Source organism: Trichomycterus rosablanca, chromosome 25 (assembly GCF_030014385.1).
Source record: "Trichomycterus rosablanca isolate fTriRos1 chromosome 25, fTriRos1.hap1, whole genome shotgun sequence".
NCBI classification, from domain to species: domain Eukaryota; kingdom Metazoa; phylum Chordata; class Actinopteri; order Siluriformes; family Trichomycteridae; genus Trichomycterus; species Trichomycterus rosablanca.
In genome coordinates this window covers 4720558-4733548 of record NC_086012.1, presented here as the reverse complement: position 1 = coordinate 4733548, position 12991 = coordinate 4720558, and the positions used below count along the sequence as shown (strand labels likewise).

Sequence of the window (12991 nt, the reverse complement as noted above, 5' to 3'; positions counted from 1 at the left end):
GTCGAGGCTTAACTCGATACTTGGCTGAATAGCAGATGCTCGTCTGAACTGAATTCATCTGTCTGCAACTAAGGAGTTAAAACAACAGGGTCAATGGACATTGATTTCCATTTGTAGGGCAGCTTGTATTTGCTGACCATTTGATTCTAGTTAAAAAAAAAAAGGTTCAGCTTTTTTAAGCAGTTCTTAGGTAGCTGTTGGGTGTTTTCATTAGTGCTTCTTTACTGTTTATTGTCATTTATAATAAGACAATTGTAGACTTGCTAGGATGCATACTACATTTACGTCACGTATGACTGGTACACTAATCACTTAAACACTGAACGGTCACTGGATTAGGAACACCTGGCAAGTGGTTCATCACAATTGGCTCTTTTATAAGGTTCTGACCTGTCCACTGCACAGCAGAAGGAAATGTTGACAGACTTGAGTGACATTGACGGCAGACAGATAGTTGGATCCCGGAAATGTGGTGCCAGTGTTTCAGCAACAGCTGCACTTTCGGGCTGTTCCCGAACCACAATATCACCATCAACAAACAACCAGCCGAAGGTCGCACAGCGGCCGGACACGTGTGGTTGATCAGAAAGACGAGCGTTGCGACAGATTACAAGAGATCAAGTCGTGTAGTGTGAACGGTACAGCGATCTGAACACCCTGAAAGTCGTGTAGTGTGAAGCATTAGTCTGACTCTAAAACTGTACATGTTTTGCAGGTTGCAGGTGAGCAGAAGTATCACCCCGAGTGTTTTACCTGTCTGAACTGTCGCTCGTTCATTGGCGATGGTGACAACTACGCTTTGGTGGAGAGGTCCAAGCTTTACTGGTAAGTCAAACTCTTTGTGTTATCTGTTATCTATATTTAAACACTAAGCTCTTTGTTGTTTGGTCCAGTTACTGTACTTAATGACTTATTAGAGGAAGTCTTTTTCTGAGAGATAGTTGTTGTAGTTTGATTAGGCAGTTGTAGCCTAGCAGTTATGGTACTGGACTAGTAATCGAAAGGTTGCTGGTTTAAGCCCCTCCACTTCCAGGTTGCCACTGTTGGGTCCTTGAGCTTGGACCTAAACCCTCAATTGCTTAGACAATATACTGTCACAGTACTGTAGGTCGCTTTGAATAAAAGCATCTGCTTACCTAGTCTAGTGGGTAGCGCTTTGGGCTATCAACCGGAAGATTGGCGGTTCAAATCCAGGCTCTGCTATGCAGCCACTGTTGGGTCCTTGAGCAAGGCCCTTAATCCTGTCTGCTCCAGGGGCGCCGTACGATGGCTGACCCTGCGCTCTGACCCCAGCTTCCAAACAAGCTGGGATATGCGAAGAATTTCATTGTACTGCACAACTGTATATGTATATATGACAAATAAAGTGTATCTTCTTCTAAATGTCCAAAATGTAAATGTTGTAATTACTGAGTAATTAGAACAAAGTTCACATACTTTTGGACCATATATACACCGACCAGTCATAACATTATGACCACTGACAGTAAAGTGAATAACACTGATTATCTCTTTAGTTAGTGGGGGGGATATATTAGGCAGCAAGTGAACATTTTATCCTCAAAGTTGACGTGTTAGGAGCAGGAAAAATGAACAAGCATGAGGATTCGAGCCAGTTTGGCTAGACGACTGGGTCAGAGCATCTCCAAAACTGCAGCTCTTGTGGTCTATCAAAAGTGGTCCAAGGAAGGAACAGTGGTAAACCGGCGACAGGGTCATGGGCGACCAAGGCTCATTGATGCACGCAGGGTCCGATCCAACAGACGAGCTTTTCCACCAGAAACGCTGGTTCTGATAGAAAGGTGTCCGAATACACAGTGCATCACAGTTGCAGGGCTGTTTTGGCAGGGGAGGGACCAAGACAATATTGAAAAGGTGGTCATAATGTTATGCCCAGTATTTGTCCATCTGCGCCAACTCATCCTCGTAATGTCTCCTCTTGTTACTTCTTTCAGTGGACATTGTTATTACGAGACCATTGTGACCCCGTCGACCCTGCCTGACTCGCCATGCTCACGGATCCCTCACACAGTCACGCTGGTGTCCATTCCGGCCTCCACAGACGGCAAGCGAGGCTTCTCTCTCTCCATTGACCAGGGGAGCAGCCCGAACGGCTACAGTCCAGAATATAACCGCACAGTCCGCGTGTCCCAGTAAGTGTGTGTGTGTGTGTGTGTGTACTGTGTACTATGACATCATAATTTGTTTTGTTTATATAGTGCTTTAATGTTGTGCTAAGTGCTATCAGTGACCTGATTCGCCCTTTTGGCAGAGCTCATCGTGATGTAGTCATGCACCAGCCAATCAGATATTGATTTATTCATTTAGGTCAGTTTAGGAAACAACAAAGCAAATGAAGGCTACCAGGGCGCTTTCACGTTCTCAGACTGTAGTAGATTATATGAACCTTAATTCCGAAAAAGTCGGGACACTTTTGAATGTGATGTGATGTGATGTGCCATACAAAAGGAGACGGATCTGGACTGCAGGCAGGCCAGTCAAGCACACACACTCTGTATCTTTAAAGCCACACTGTTGTAGCATGTGCAGAATAAGACCAGGCATTGGCTTTGCAATCTGCGTCAATGGTACCTTTATACGTCACACGTTGTGGGCATAGAACTGATATAGCCGTTCTCTTTCCGGTATCAGGTTGCATTTTTAGATGCAGCAGCAGACTGTGTTGAGTGATGTTGTTATTTTCATCACACTAGTATGAAGATTTCTCATGCAGTTCCGTCGAGGGGCTTAAATGCTGCAAACTTTAAACAATAGTTTCCAGCTTTGGCCTCTTCATAATATCATGTATGGTAGATGGTGAAAGTTAAACACAGCCAGGCTTGATTACAGTCCCGTCTTTGGAATATTAATGTTATTGATTGTAATCTTACCATTAAAGTCAAGCATTTATTTCTGTGTGAAAAAATACCTTTTATAACAACAATATTCTACAGTAGGTCACGCAGCAGTAAAATACACTAACACACCAGAGCTGGGATTTCGAATACATCGTATCGAATCTCAGCTGTGCCAGCCGGCTGGGCTGGGTGGCTACATGAACAGCGATTGGCTGTTGTTCATAGCGTGGGAAAAGCCAGACCGGGTTCCTCATGACTGGTGCGATTACGACCTGCGCAGAGTTAAGGAATAATGCCGATCAGGGTGTGGCTCTCTGTGCACAAGGCTGATCCGCATATGAACTCGCCTCGTGCAGGTGAAAAGATGCAGTCGGTACTGCACATGTGTGAGGGTTGTATCGGTAGAGGTGATCAGGGTAATTGGATACGACTAGATTAGGGGAGAAAAACGACTTGGATTTGAATCTTTTGAGACAGCAAGGATCCCATTATGTCTGTCAAAAAGCAACTACAGCATTTTATAAAACATATAACACATGTAAACAATTACTTTTATTTGACACCAGTTTTCTGTGTTTGTGTTTAGGGTGGATTCGGAGTGCATCAGTCCAGACGTAAAGAACTCTATACATGTTGGTGACCGCATCCTAGAGATCAACGGCACTCCTATACAAAATGTTCCACTTGATGAGGTACCCACAAATTTAAAACAATTAATACTAATTTATTATCTTTTATGTTTAATAAAAGGCAAATATCCTTATCCAGTATAATTGTAAAAATATATTTACAATTGGTAAAAAATGAAAATAAGTGTATTTCTATAATATCAACATATTATTTCATTATAGTTTTAACAGTTATTAATAATTAAACAGAACACAAGGGTGAAAAGGGTAAATATTAATGGTCATGTGAGTGAACCAGATAACCGTGTCATTTGTCTCCCCCGTGGTGTCTCCGTTAGATTGATTTGCTCATCCAAGAGACCAGTCGGCTCCTGCAGCTCACCATCGAACACGATCCCCACGATCCCGATGATCCCCGGAGCTCGTTTGAAGACCAGGTGGACGGACCGAGCCCTCTGTCCAAAATCCACAGCCCCGGCCCAGCGATCACGGAGCCGCCGAACCACGACGTGAACAACCTGCGCTCCCGCATGGTCACGTCAGTCCAACTCATTTCATTTACGTTCATTCAGTCATTCATGTTCAGTGAGCTCTGTAGTCTTACCTCAAACCACAAAACACAGGAATACAGTTAGGAACAGTTTAAAGTAGCCGATCCACAGAGGGACGTATTTTGGGAGGTTTAAGGAAGCTGAAGCACCTGTAGAACAAGCCAGACTCCATACAGACAGCCTAATAATCATGATAAAACGATTACTGAATGATGAATGAATGATGAGTGAAGTTAGATCACTGAACCGCCTCTAGGTGGTGCTAAAGATCACACTCTGTGTTTTATACATTATGCATTACAATGTTTAATGTTTCTGGTGTGTTTCAGTTGTACAAGTGAATTAACCCTAGAATCTCTGTAATGCAGTTTTGTGAAAATGATTATTTACAGCATGTGTAGTTAAAATCTGATGTATTTTATTCTAAGTTAATTAAATTAGCTAAAATAAGTTGTGAAAGGTGTGAAAAACACTACGTGAACAGTGTTATTTGTACTTTTTGTATTTTTTTGGGTGGCATAGTGGCTGAGTGGGTAGCACTGTCACCTGAGAAGGTCCTGGGTTTGATTCCCACAGTCCAAAGACATGCAAGTTAGGTGAATTGTGGTTGACATTGAACTTGAACTAATGATACAAGTGTAACCAGTAATTACCTGCTTTTATCCAAAGCTATTTACAGTACTATGACAGTATATTATCTAAGCAATTGAGAGTTGAGGGCCTTGCTCAAGGGTCCAACATTGGCATCCTGACAGTGGTGGGACTTAACCCACTGACCTTTTATAACTTTAAAATCCTAATAAATAAATAAATAAATACTTTGTACTATTTTATATAGAAGGTAATACCTAGTTAAAATCTACCAGAATCTGCTAGAGTATTTACCAGAGTAAATTCGACTCTAGTCACAGCCTTTAAATGAACATTATTTTGTCCTTATTTTTCTAGGCGTAGCTACAGTATTGATAAGTCGCCGTGCTCCAGCATTGCAGGGTCCCCCCTGTCTCCGAGAAAGGACATCGGACGCTCCGAGTCTCTACGGGTTGTGACAAACCGCACGCACAGAATATTTCGGCCGTCAGACCTGATCCACGGAGAAGTGCTCGGCAAGGGCTGTTATGGCCAGGCTATTAAGGTACACACATACACATGCACACACATACATTGCATACAGTGATATGGCTTTTTCTGTTTATGGCACTGTGAATGAAGTGACAGTTGGGATCAGATGACGTGGTCAGTGTTGGGAAAATGTACTTAATGCTTAACTTAGTGCCTAACGTACAAAACAGTATTACGAGGGTGTTTGGCGCCCTCTGGTGGTCGAGTAAAATAATTGCATGCATACAAACCAACTACAGTACTCAAATTGTTATTTAATACGTTAATTTGCATATAAAACAGTGGTGCATTAAGCACAATCTGCCACAGATGTCACTGTGCTTCAAACGAATTGAATCTTTCTTTGAATCTTTGATTCATTCAATCTGTCAAAATTACTGCTCTTACTGTCACTATTATTTGTGTAAAATTTATAAAAAAACATAATACATGTTGCTAAAGGTGTTTAGAAGTATATAATCCTCGCATTTGATTTATACAAGAAGGTCATATATATAAGAGTGATAAAGGTGGGTTAAAAATTTAACCGTGTGTCTTAACAGGTGACCCACAGAGAGACGGGCGAGGTGATGGTGATGAAGGAGCTGATCCGCTTTGACGACGATACACAAAGAACCTTCCTCAAAGAGGTGAGGAATCCGTCCTGTCTTACTGCATGTACAACCTGCAAGAGCAAAACCAATTTATTATTAACCAACAATTATTATTATTAATTTAAAATGTAAAAGATGTATAATGGGAATTATGGGAGGCAAATATTTTGGTGCACATTTCAAACAAGGTTCTCCCTGTATTGACTAAATGCATGTTTTTATTTATGCACTGTTAATAATACTACTTTCAAGACGTGTAAATTCCTGTCTGGTTCTATAAATAACAGAATAGAAATAGAAGACTTGTAAAACTAGCCATCTCTATTTTCTGAATTAGTCAAGACTGCAGTCAGAAAATGATTATAGTGAGTTAATTTGGGACACAGGTCTGTTTCAGATCCTTCTGCACAAGAATAATGTGTTAACAGGTTAAATAATGAAAGCAGGAAGGGGCAATATATTTCATTTAGGTTATTTGATTACATTTTCTGTATTTATTTACATTACTTGGTCAGAATAAAATAAGAAGGGAGAAATAAACAATAAAATAAAATATATCAGAAGGCCTTGGGTTTGATTTCCAGGTGGAGCGGTCTGGGTCCTTTTTGTGTGGGGTTTGCATGTTCTCCCCGTGTCCACGTGGATTTCCTCCTACAGTCCTAAAACTTGCAGTCAGGTTAATTGGAGATACAAAATGTCTTTATGCTGTGTGTTTCTTAGTCCCTTGCGCTCATTAAGAGCTAAAATAGGCTCCAGCATCACCACCACCCATAAGATTTTCCGTTAACACACCAGCTCTGGGAATCTAAACTTCCTAAGTTCAAATCTTAGCTCTGCTACCAGTAGGCTGGGCACCCCCTAGCGTGCACGATTGCCAAAATTGGCCACTAAAGTTTGCAGGGTGGGAAAGGACCGGACTAAAACAGTTGTTGAAGTCTTTAACGCTGTGCTACTTGCAGTCAGGTTAATTAGAGATACAAAATTTCCCTTTGGTGTGTGTGTCTCTGTGTTTCTGTGTCCCTTGCGCCCATTGAGAGCTGAAATAGGCTCCAGCAGCACCACCACCCCACAACCCTAATTAAGATAACATGATACATTTGCCTTTAATCATGTTAAATATTTACATGTATGTTGTTTTAGTCACAATGCAGCTACTGAGAATCACAACTCTGTTACTTTTGTTAAGAGACTGAATGCCAAATCATATGGACCACATACATGCATTAATATAAAGTTAAACTGGGCTGCAAGTGGTCCCTGGTCACATATTATAAACACAGGGTTAAGCATATAACATATAGTATATAACATACGTCTAAAGTGCAGTTGCTTGCTAATACTATCGCTTGGCTTTACATAATTTGCCTTTTATTCATTACGAATTACTTCTTGAGTAACTACACCAACCCTGGTGTCAGAAGCCAGATGTAAAGTGAGGTGAACAGACTATTAAATGATGTTTTACTTCTGTTTTAGGTGAAAGTAATGAGATGCCTGGACCATCCCAACGTGCTCAAGTTTATTGGCGTCCTCTACAAAGACAAGCGGCTGAACTTTATCGCGGAGTACATCAAAGGAGGGACCCTTAGGGAAATCATTAAGAAAATGGTGTGTGTGTGTGGGGGGGGGGGGGGGGGGGGGGGGGGGGGGGCATTAAGGTGTATAGTTGGGGCTGAATCTACAGTACAATGCCAAATCTAATCCTTTAATCAATACTGATAAAGATTCAGATGTGATGTGTGGCATATTAACATAGTAATATATTATGAATGTGCTCTTAAAGTAAAACTTTGTCCAATGGGTCTCCTCTACATGTATAGGACAGTAACTATCCCTGGAACCAGAGAGTGAGTTTCGCCAAGGACATAGCATCCGGGATGGTGAGTATAAGATCAAACAATATTGTTTATGATTTTATGAACATTTCTCCCTTGAAAATACTGAATTATTGGTGTTTCTCCATGTTTTACTTAGGCGTACCTGCATTCCATGAACCTCATCCATCGTGATCTCAACTCGCACAACTGTTTGGTCGGAGAGGTGAGTGTAACCAGTGCTATACAAATCAGATTTGGGATTACACTGAACTCTATATTTATGGGATCGGATTGTGTAAGGTATAGAAATAAGGGATTTTTAAGAAGCAAGGTGTATGGGTGGTTGGCCTAAAATACTTGACGTCAATCTAGTCGTCTCCAGTTCCCTCCTGTTGGAATCATGATGCTGGAATTAAGCCAGTTTTCCATTGGACTGTATCAGTATAGTACAGTTCTGTTACCATGGTTGGGTACATGTGTCTGTTTTCCATTCTGTAATAGTACATGTGATGGTAGGAGGAATTCTCTAAAATTGGGGGTCATTGTAACTATTGGTTGGCTACTAATTGAATACTCCTTTTATGTTAATATATTATAAGGATCATAATGTGTTTAGCATTACCACAAAACATCTGTAAGTATAATTTGTATAATATTACATACAGTGTATTGAGTTTTTTTGCTGTATATGGTTGGATATAGATGCATTGAGGAGTAAAGATGTTAATCCCTGTTTAATAAGCTCATTTCATATTATTTAATAAACACTTAAATTTTCGGCATTCAGCAGATGCTTTTATCCAAATCGACTTACAGTAGTACTGTGACAGTATGCTGTCTAAGCAATAGGAGGTTTAGGGTCTTGCTCAAGGGCCCAACAGTGGCAACCTTTCAATTACTATATAACCAAAAAAACTTAGTATTCAATGTAAATTAACTATACACACATACTGTACATAAACAGTGAGGGTAGAATCTTCAAACCGCTAGCCTCAGTTTTGCACAAGAAGAATTTAAATTTAAAATAATGTCTCGAATCTCAGGTTTGCTTTTATCCGGCCATATTCTTAGACATCATACACAAACACACGATTGGCTGGTTGTCTCTAAGGGGCGGGACAATGGTTGAACAAGGTTTCCTCATAACTGCGGCAATTCCGACCTCTGCTGAGTGGTCGTTGGCGCCTGCACATAGACGGGGGATAATGTAGATGAGTGTAGATGAGCAAGTCGGATCCCAGTCAGGAGTGGAGGGAAGAAATAAAAAGCATTAAGGAATCCAAAATAAATATGTGTAAATATGCTGTATATTGTGTGAAGTATCCATCTATTCTGGTCAGTGAGTTAAAATAGACAGTAAACCGTCCCTGTCCTCTCAGAACAACAGCGTGGTGGTGGCAGACTTCGGCCTAGCTCGTCTCATGGTGGAAGACAAGAACCTAGAAAAACTGGGGAAGATCAAGGGCATGAAAAAACCAGACCGGAGGAAGCGATACACGGTGGTCGGCAACCCTTACTGGATGGCTCCAGAAATGATTCACGGTCTGTTCTGCTTTCAGTTTCTTTCTTACTCTTTGACGTTTATTTTTATAATAAATGCTAAGCTGTGTATTTGAAAACGCTGCTGTCTAAATATATAGCCTCCTTCTTGTGGCATTTGACTGACATTAAGAGTGTTAAACTATATGGATTCCAGATGTTAAAGTATCGCTTTCAGCTTATATCTTACAGATCTGTGCGTTTTTATTTTGTATGTTAATTTAATTGAATCTGATTTAATTTAACTCTCTTTACTGACGTGTTGGTGTTCGGTTCGGCTGTTCTCGCCTGCAGGGAAAAGCTACGACGAGAGGGTGGACATCTTTTCCTTCGGCATCATGCTGTGCGAGGTGAGTGACGTGACGGATTAATCGTTAACTCCGCCTGCTGTTTAACATCTGTAATGGCCTGTTTTTAACATGCGGCCTCAGCATGGTAACCATTAGTGCTTCATCCTGCTTCCTTGGTTTAACCTTACCTTAAAGAGCATCTTATTGCTTGTAATTTTATATCAATACAGTTAAGAAATTCATTTAATTCAAAAGAAAAAACATTATGGAATCATTGGATCAGTGACTAATATGAACTTTTGTATAAGTTTGTATATGGTTGCAACATTGACAGGTCTGCTGCAGGTCAGGCCGTATTCTTACACAGACACACGATTGGCTGAGAGCCTGTAAGGGGCAGGACGGTGGCTGAACAAGGTTTCCTCATAATTGCGTCAATTCTGACCTCTGCTGGTTGGTCGATGCCGCCTGCACATATACGGGAGATAATGGAGATAAGTGACTCCCCTTGTGCCAAACGGATCCTGATATGAACCTGCCTTAAGCCGGTGAAAAGATGTGGTTGGGACTACACTCATGTTGGACGGGGTGTGTGACCGGTTGCGACCCTCCTCGGTCAGGAGTGGAGGTCTGCACTAGTAGAGGCGGATAATGACTGAATAATTGGATACGACTAGATTAGGAAGGTGTGTGGGGGAGGATCCCAAAAGCCAACACGACCATCGAGGTGATCCCACAGATGCTCAGTTGGGGCTAAGTCTGGGGAATTAGGGGCTAGGGTAGTACTTGGAAGAGTCCTGGTCATGCTCTTCCAACCAATGTCGGACATTTCTAGCCATGTGACATGTCGCATCTGCCCCAGGGAAGACAATTTTACACATGTGCAGACACCCTATGGCACACCTTATATACCTGCCAAGCTGGCCTGTGTGGTCCGATCCAACAGACGAGCTATGCTGGTTCTGATAGACAGGTGTCAGAATACACAGAGCATCACAGTTGCAGGGCTGTTTTGGCAGCAAAAGGGGGACCAACACTATATTAGGAAGGTGGTCATAATGTTATGCCTGATCAGTGTGTGTGTATATATTTGAGTGTATGTGTGTGTCACTTAACTGTGTGTTCTCTGTTCTTTACCAGATTATTGGTCGAGTAAATGCTGATCCTGACTACTTGCCCAGGGCCGTAGACTTTGGCCTGAATGTGCAGGGGTTCCTGGAACACTTTTACCCTTCGAACTGCCCCCTGTCCTTCTTCCCCATGGCTGTCCTGTGCTGTGACTTGGATCATGAGAAACGGTACTTACAGTTTAGTTGGTTAGCAAAGGCTTGTTCTGGATTAATAATAATCCAGTAGGTAAAGATACTCATAACACCTCAATACACGTTGCATTGTAATGCTGTTTTTCCCTTTCACAGACCTTCTTTTGTCAAGCTGGAGGAATGGCTAGAAAACCTAAAGATGCACTTGGACATGCGTCTCCCACTGGTGTCAGAACTGGAGCAGGTCCATCGAGACTTCTGGCAGAACCATTCGCCCTGCGAAAACCAGCTTCCCGCTGATCGAGAGCAGCTTGAATAGCCGAACGTGAACACACGGCGTTCGTACAGGACGTTGCAAAGGAAACCCGCTGGCTGAGGAGTGAGGGCTCCGGCGCTGGGGCCACGCCATGCTTCGCTGGTATTCTGTGAAGTTCGCACCATTAACTGGAGAGGCACTGTAGGGGTGAAGATCACAGCTACTGTGGATTCATTCATTGAACGAATTCATAAATTCTTCGACGTCACTTTAGCTTCAATGTCGTATCACTGTTCTTGGTGTCTGTTGTGTGCGTTTCGAGTAAATGCAATCGTGAATATTGAAGTCACTGCTAGTTCTGAAATGGTTTACCCACTTAACTACTTCTTAAATCGAGGGATCTGGGTACACCAACAGAACATGAGAGGGTTAGGGTTGGAGTTAGGGTTAGGGTTAGAGTTAGAGTTGGTGTTAGGGTTAGATTAGGGTTAAGGTTGGTGTTCTTGGTGTCTGTTGTGTGTGTTTTGAGTAAATGCAATCATGAATATTGAAGTCAATTCTAGTTCTGAAATGGTATACCCACTTACCTACTTCTCAAATCGAGTGATCTTGGCACAACGACAAAACATTAGAAGGTTAGCGTTAGAGTTAAGGTTGGGGTTAGAGTTAGAGTTGGGGTTAAGGTTAGAATTAGACTTAAGGTTGGGGTTAGGGTTAGATTTAGGGTTGGAGTTAGGGTTAGAGTAAGAGTTGAGGTTAGAGTTAGGGTTAAAGTTAAGGTTAGAATAAAGGAAAAATTTACTTAAAGAAGGCTGTAAGCCTTTAGTGTGCACTAGGGTTACAGTAAGAGGTAATAGAGGCATCGTAAAGGTTGAGGTTAGAGTTACAGTTAAAGTTAAGTTTAGGGTTAGGGTTAAGGTTAGGGTTAAGGTCAGGGATAGAGTTAAGGTTTAGGATTAGAGTAAAGGCTGAGGTTAGAGTTACAGTTAAAGTTAAGGTTAGGGTTAGGGTTAAGGTTAGGGTTAGGGTTAAGGTCAGGGATAAAGTTAAGGTTTAGGATTAGAGTAAAGGCTGAGGTTAGGGTTACGGTTAGGGATAGAGTTAAGGTTACAGTTAGGGTTAAGGTTAGAGTTACGGTTAGGGTTACAGTTAGGGTTAGAGTTAAGGTTAGGGAAATGCAGTGCATGTTTGTATATAGTCTGTTCCTCTACCCGTCTCTAAATATACACAGGTCACACAGATCATGTACACAGCATCATGTCTTCATGTTGAATGTCTTCAAGGTACCCTGCTCTGAGTTTGGTACATCATATTTTTGCATACTTTGATCCATCTACACTCTCAAGACTGATCCCATCCCAGAACAATCTGTAAATAGTTAATTATTATTTTGACATTGTATAGGCCTGCTGTAAATCTTTAGATACTGTACAGACATTATTTTGTATACCGTTCTGACATTTTTATTGGTCTGTGGGTTGAGATGAAAGACTGGTCACACTCACATCACCTCAGATAATTTATATTCTTGTAGAATAGTTGGTCAGTTGCAGTAGTTGTGTTATGCTGCATTCATGACAATGAAACACTGTAATTTTCTGACTTGGATGTAACTGTTTTTCACCTTTGAGCATCTACATAACCTAAACTGTTTGAGGTTTGGGAAAAATTGAGACTCGGGTTAGGGTTAGGGTTAAATAGCTTTTAAAACACTCAATAACAGTCGTTTGGTAACTGTTAAATTACAAATTTAAATTCAGCGATGGGTAATAACATGGAAGGGCAAAGTGGTGCAGCAGGTAGTGTCAAAGTCATACAACTTTATACTTCAGGGTTTGGTTTCTGCTGCTGGTTTATGTATATATATATTTATGTAGTCTTCCAGGTCTTTTGAGTTCCGTCTACCTCTGAAAAGCATGCCAGTTTGTAGATTGGCTACTCTAAAGTGTCTTTAGGTATGAGAGTAATTGAAGAAGTGGGGTGGGGGGTTGGGAGCCTATCCCAGCTTTTCAATGGGCTCAAGGCACACAGTAACACCCTGGACGGGGCACCAGTCCATCCATCGCATGTCAGA

General features: G+C 41.6%; 2 protein-coding genes across 2 annotated transcripts in view; both read left to right on the top strand.

Annotated features, from left to right (window-relative positions):
- The window catches only part of limk1a (LIM domain kinase 1a), a 32484-nt gene extending 20205 nt beyond the window's left edge, over window positions 1–12279 (top strand). Inside the window, exons 3-15 of the mRNA XM_062987229.1 lie at window positions 716–825; window positions 1956–2153; window positions 3445–3550; window positions 3826–4025; window positions 4987–5173; window positions 5703–5789; window positions 7230–7361; window positions 7574–7633; window positions 7728–7793; window positions 8950–9112; window positions 9404–9459; window positions 10540–10697; window positions 10818–12279. Coding sequence (XP_062843299.1) covers window positions 716–825; window positions 1956–2153; window positions 3445–3550; window positions 3826–4025; window positions 4987–5173; window positions 5703–5789; window positions 7230–7361; window positions 7574–7633; window positions 7728–7793; window positions 8950–9112; window positions 9404–9459; window positions 10540–10697; window positions 10818–10980 — 1686 coding nt within the window. The 3' untranslated portion in view covers window positions 10981–12279. The remainder of the gene's footprint in view (window positions 1–715; window positions 826–1955; window positions 2154–3444; window positions 3551–3825; window positions 4026–4986; window positions 5174–5702; window positions 5790–7229; window positions 7362–7573; window positions 7634–7727; window positions 7794–8949; window positions 9113–9403; window positions 9460–10539; window positions 10698–10817) is intronic.
- apoa1b (apolipoprotein A-Ib) overlaps window positions 534–12991 on the top strand; it is a 79207-nt gene continuing 66749 nt past the window's right edge. The window contains exon 1 of the mRNA XM_062988046.1: window positions 534–538. The gene's annotated coding sequence lies outside the window, so the exon portion shown is untranslated. The remainder of the gene's footprint in view (window positions 539–12991) is intronic.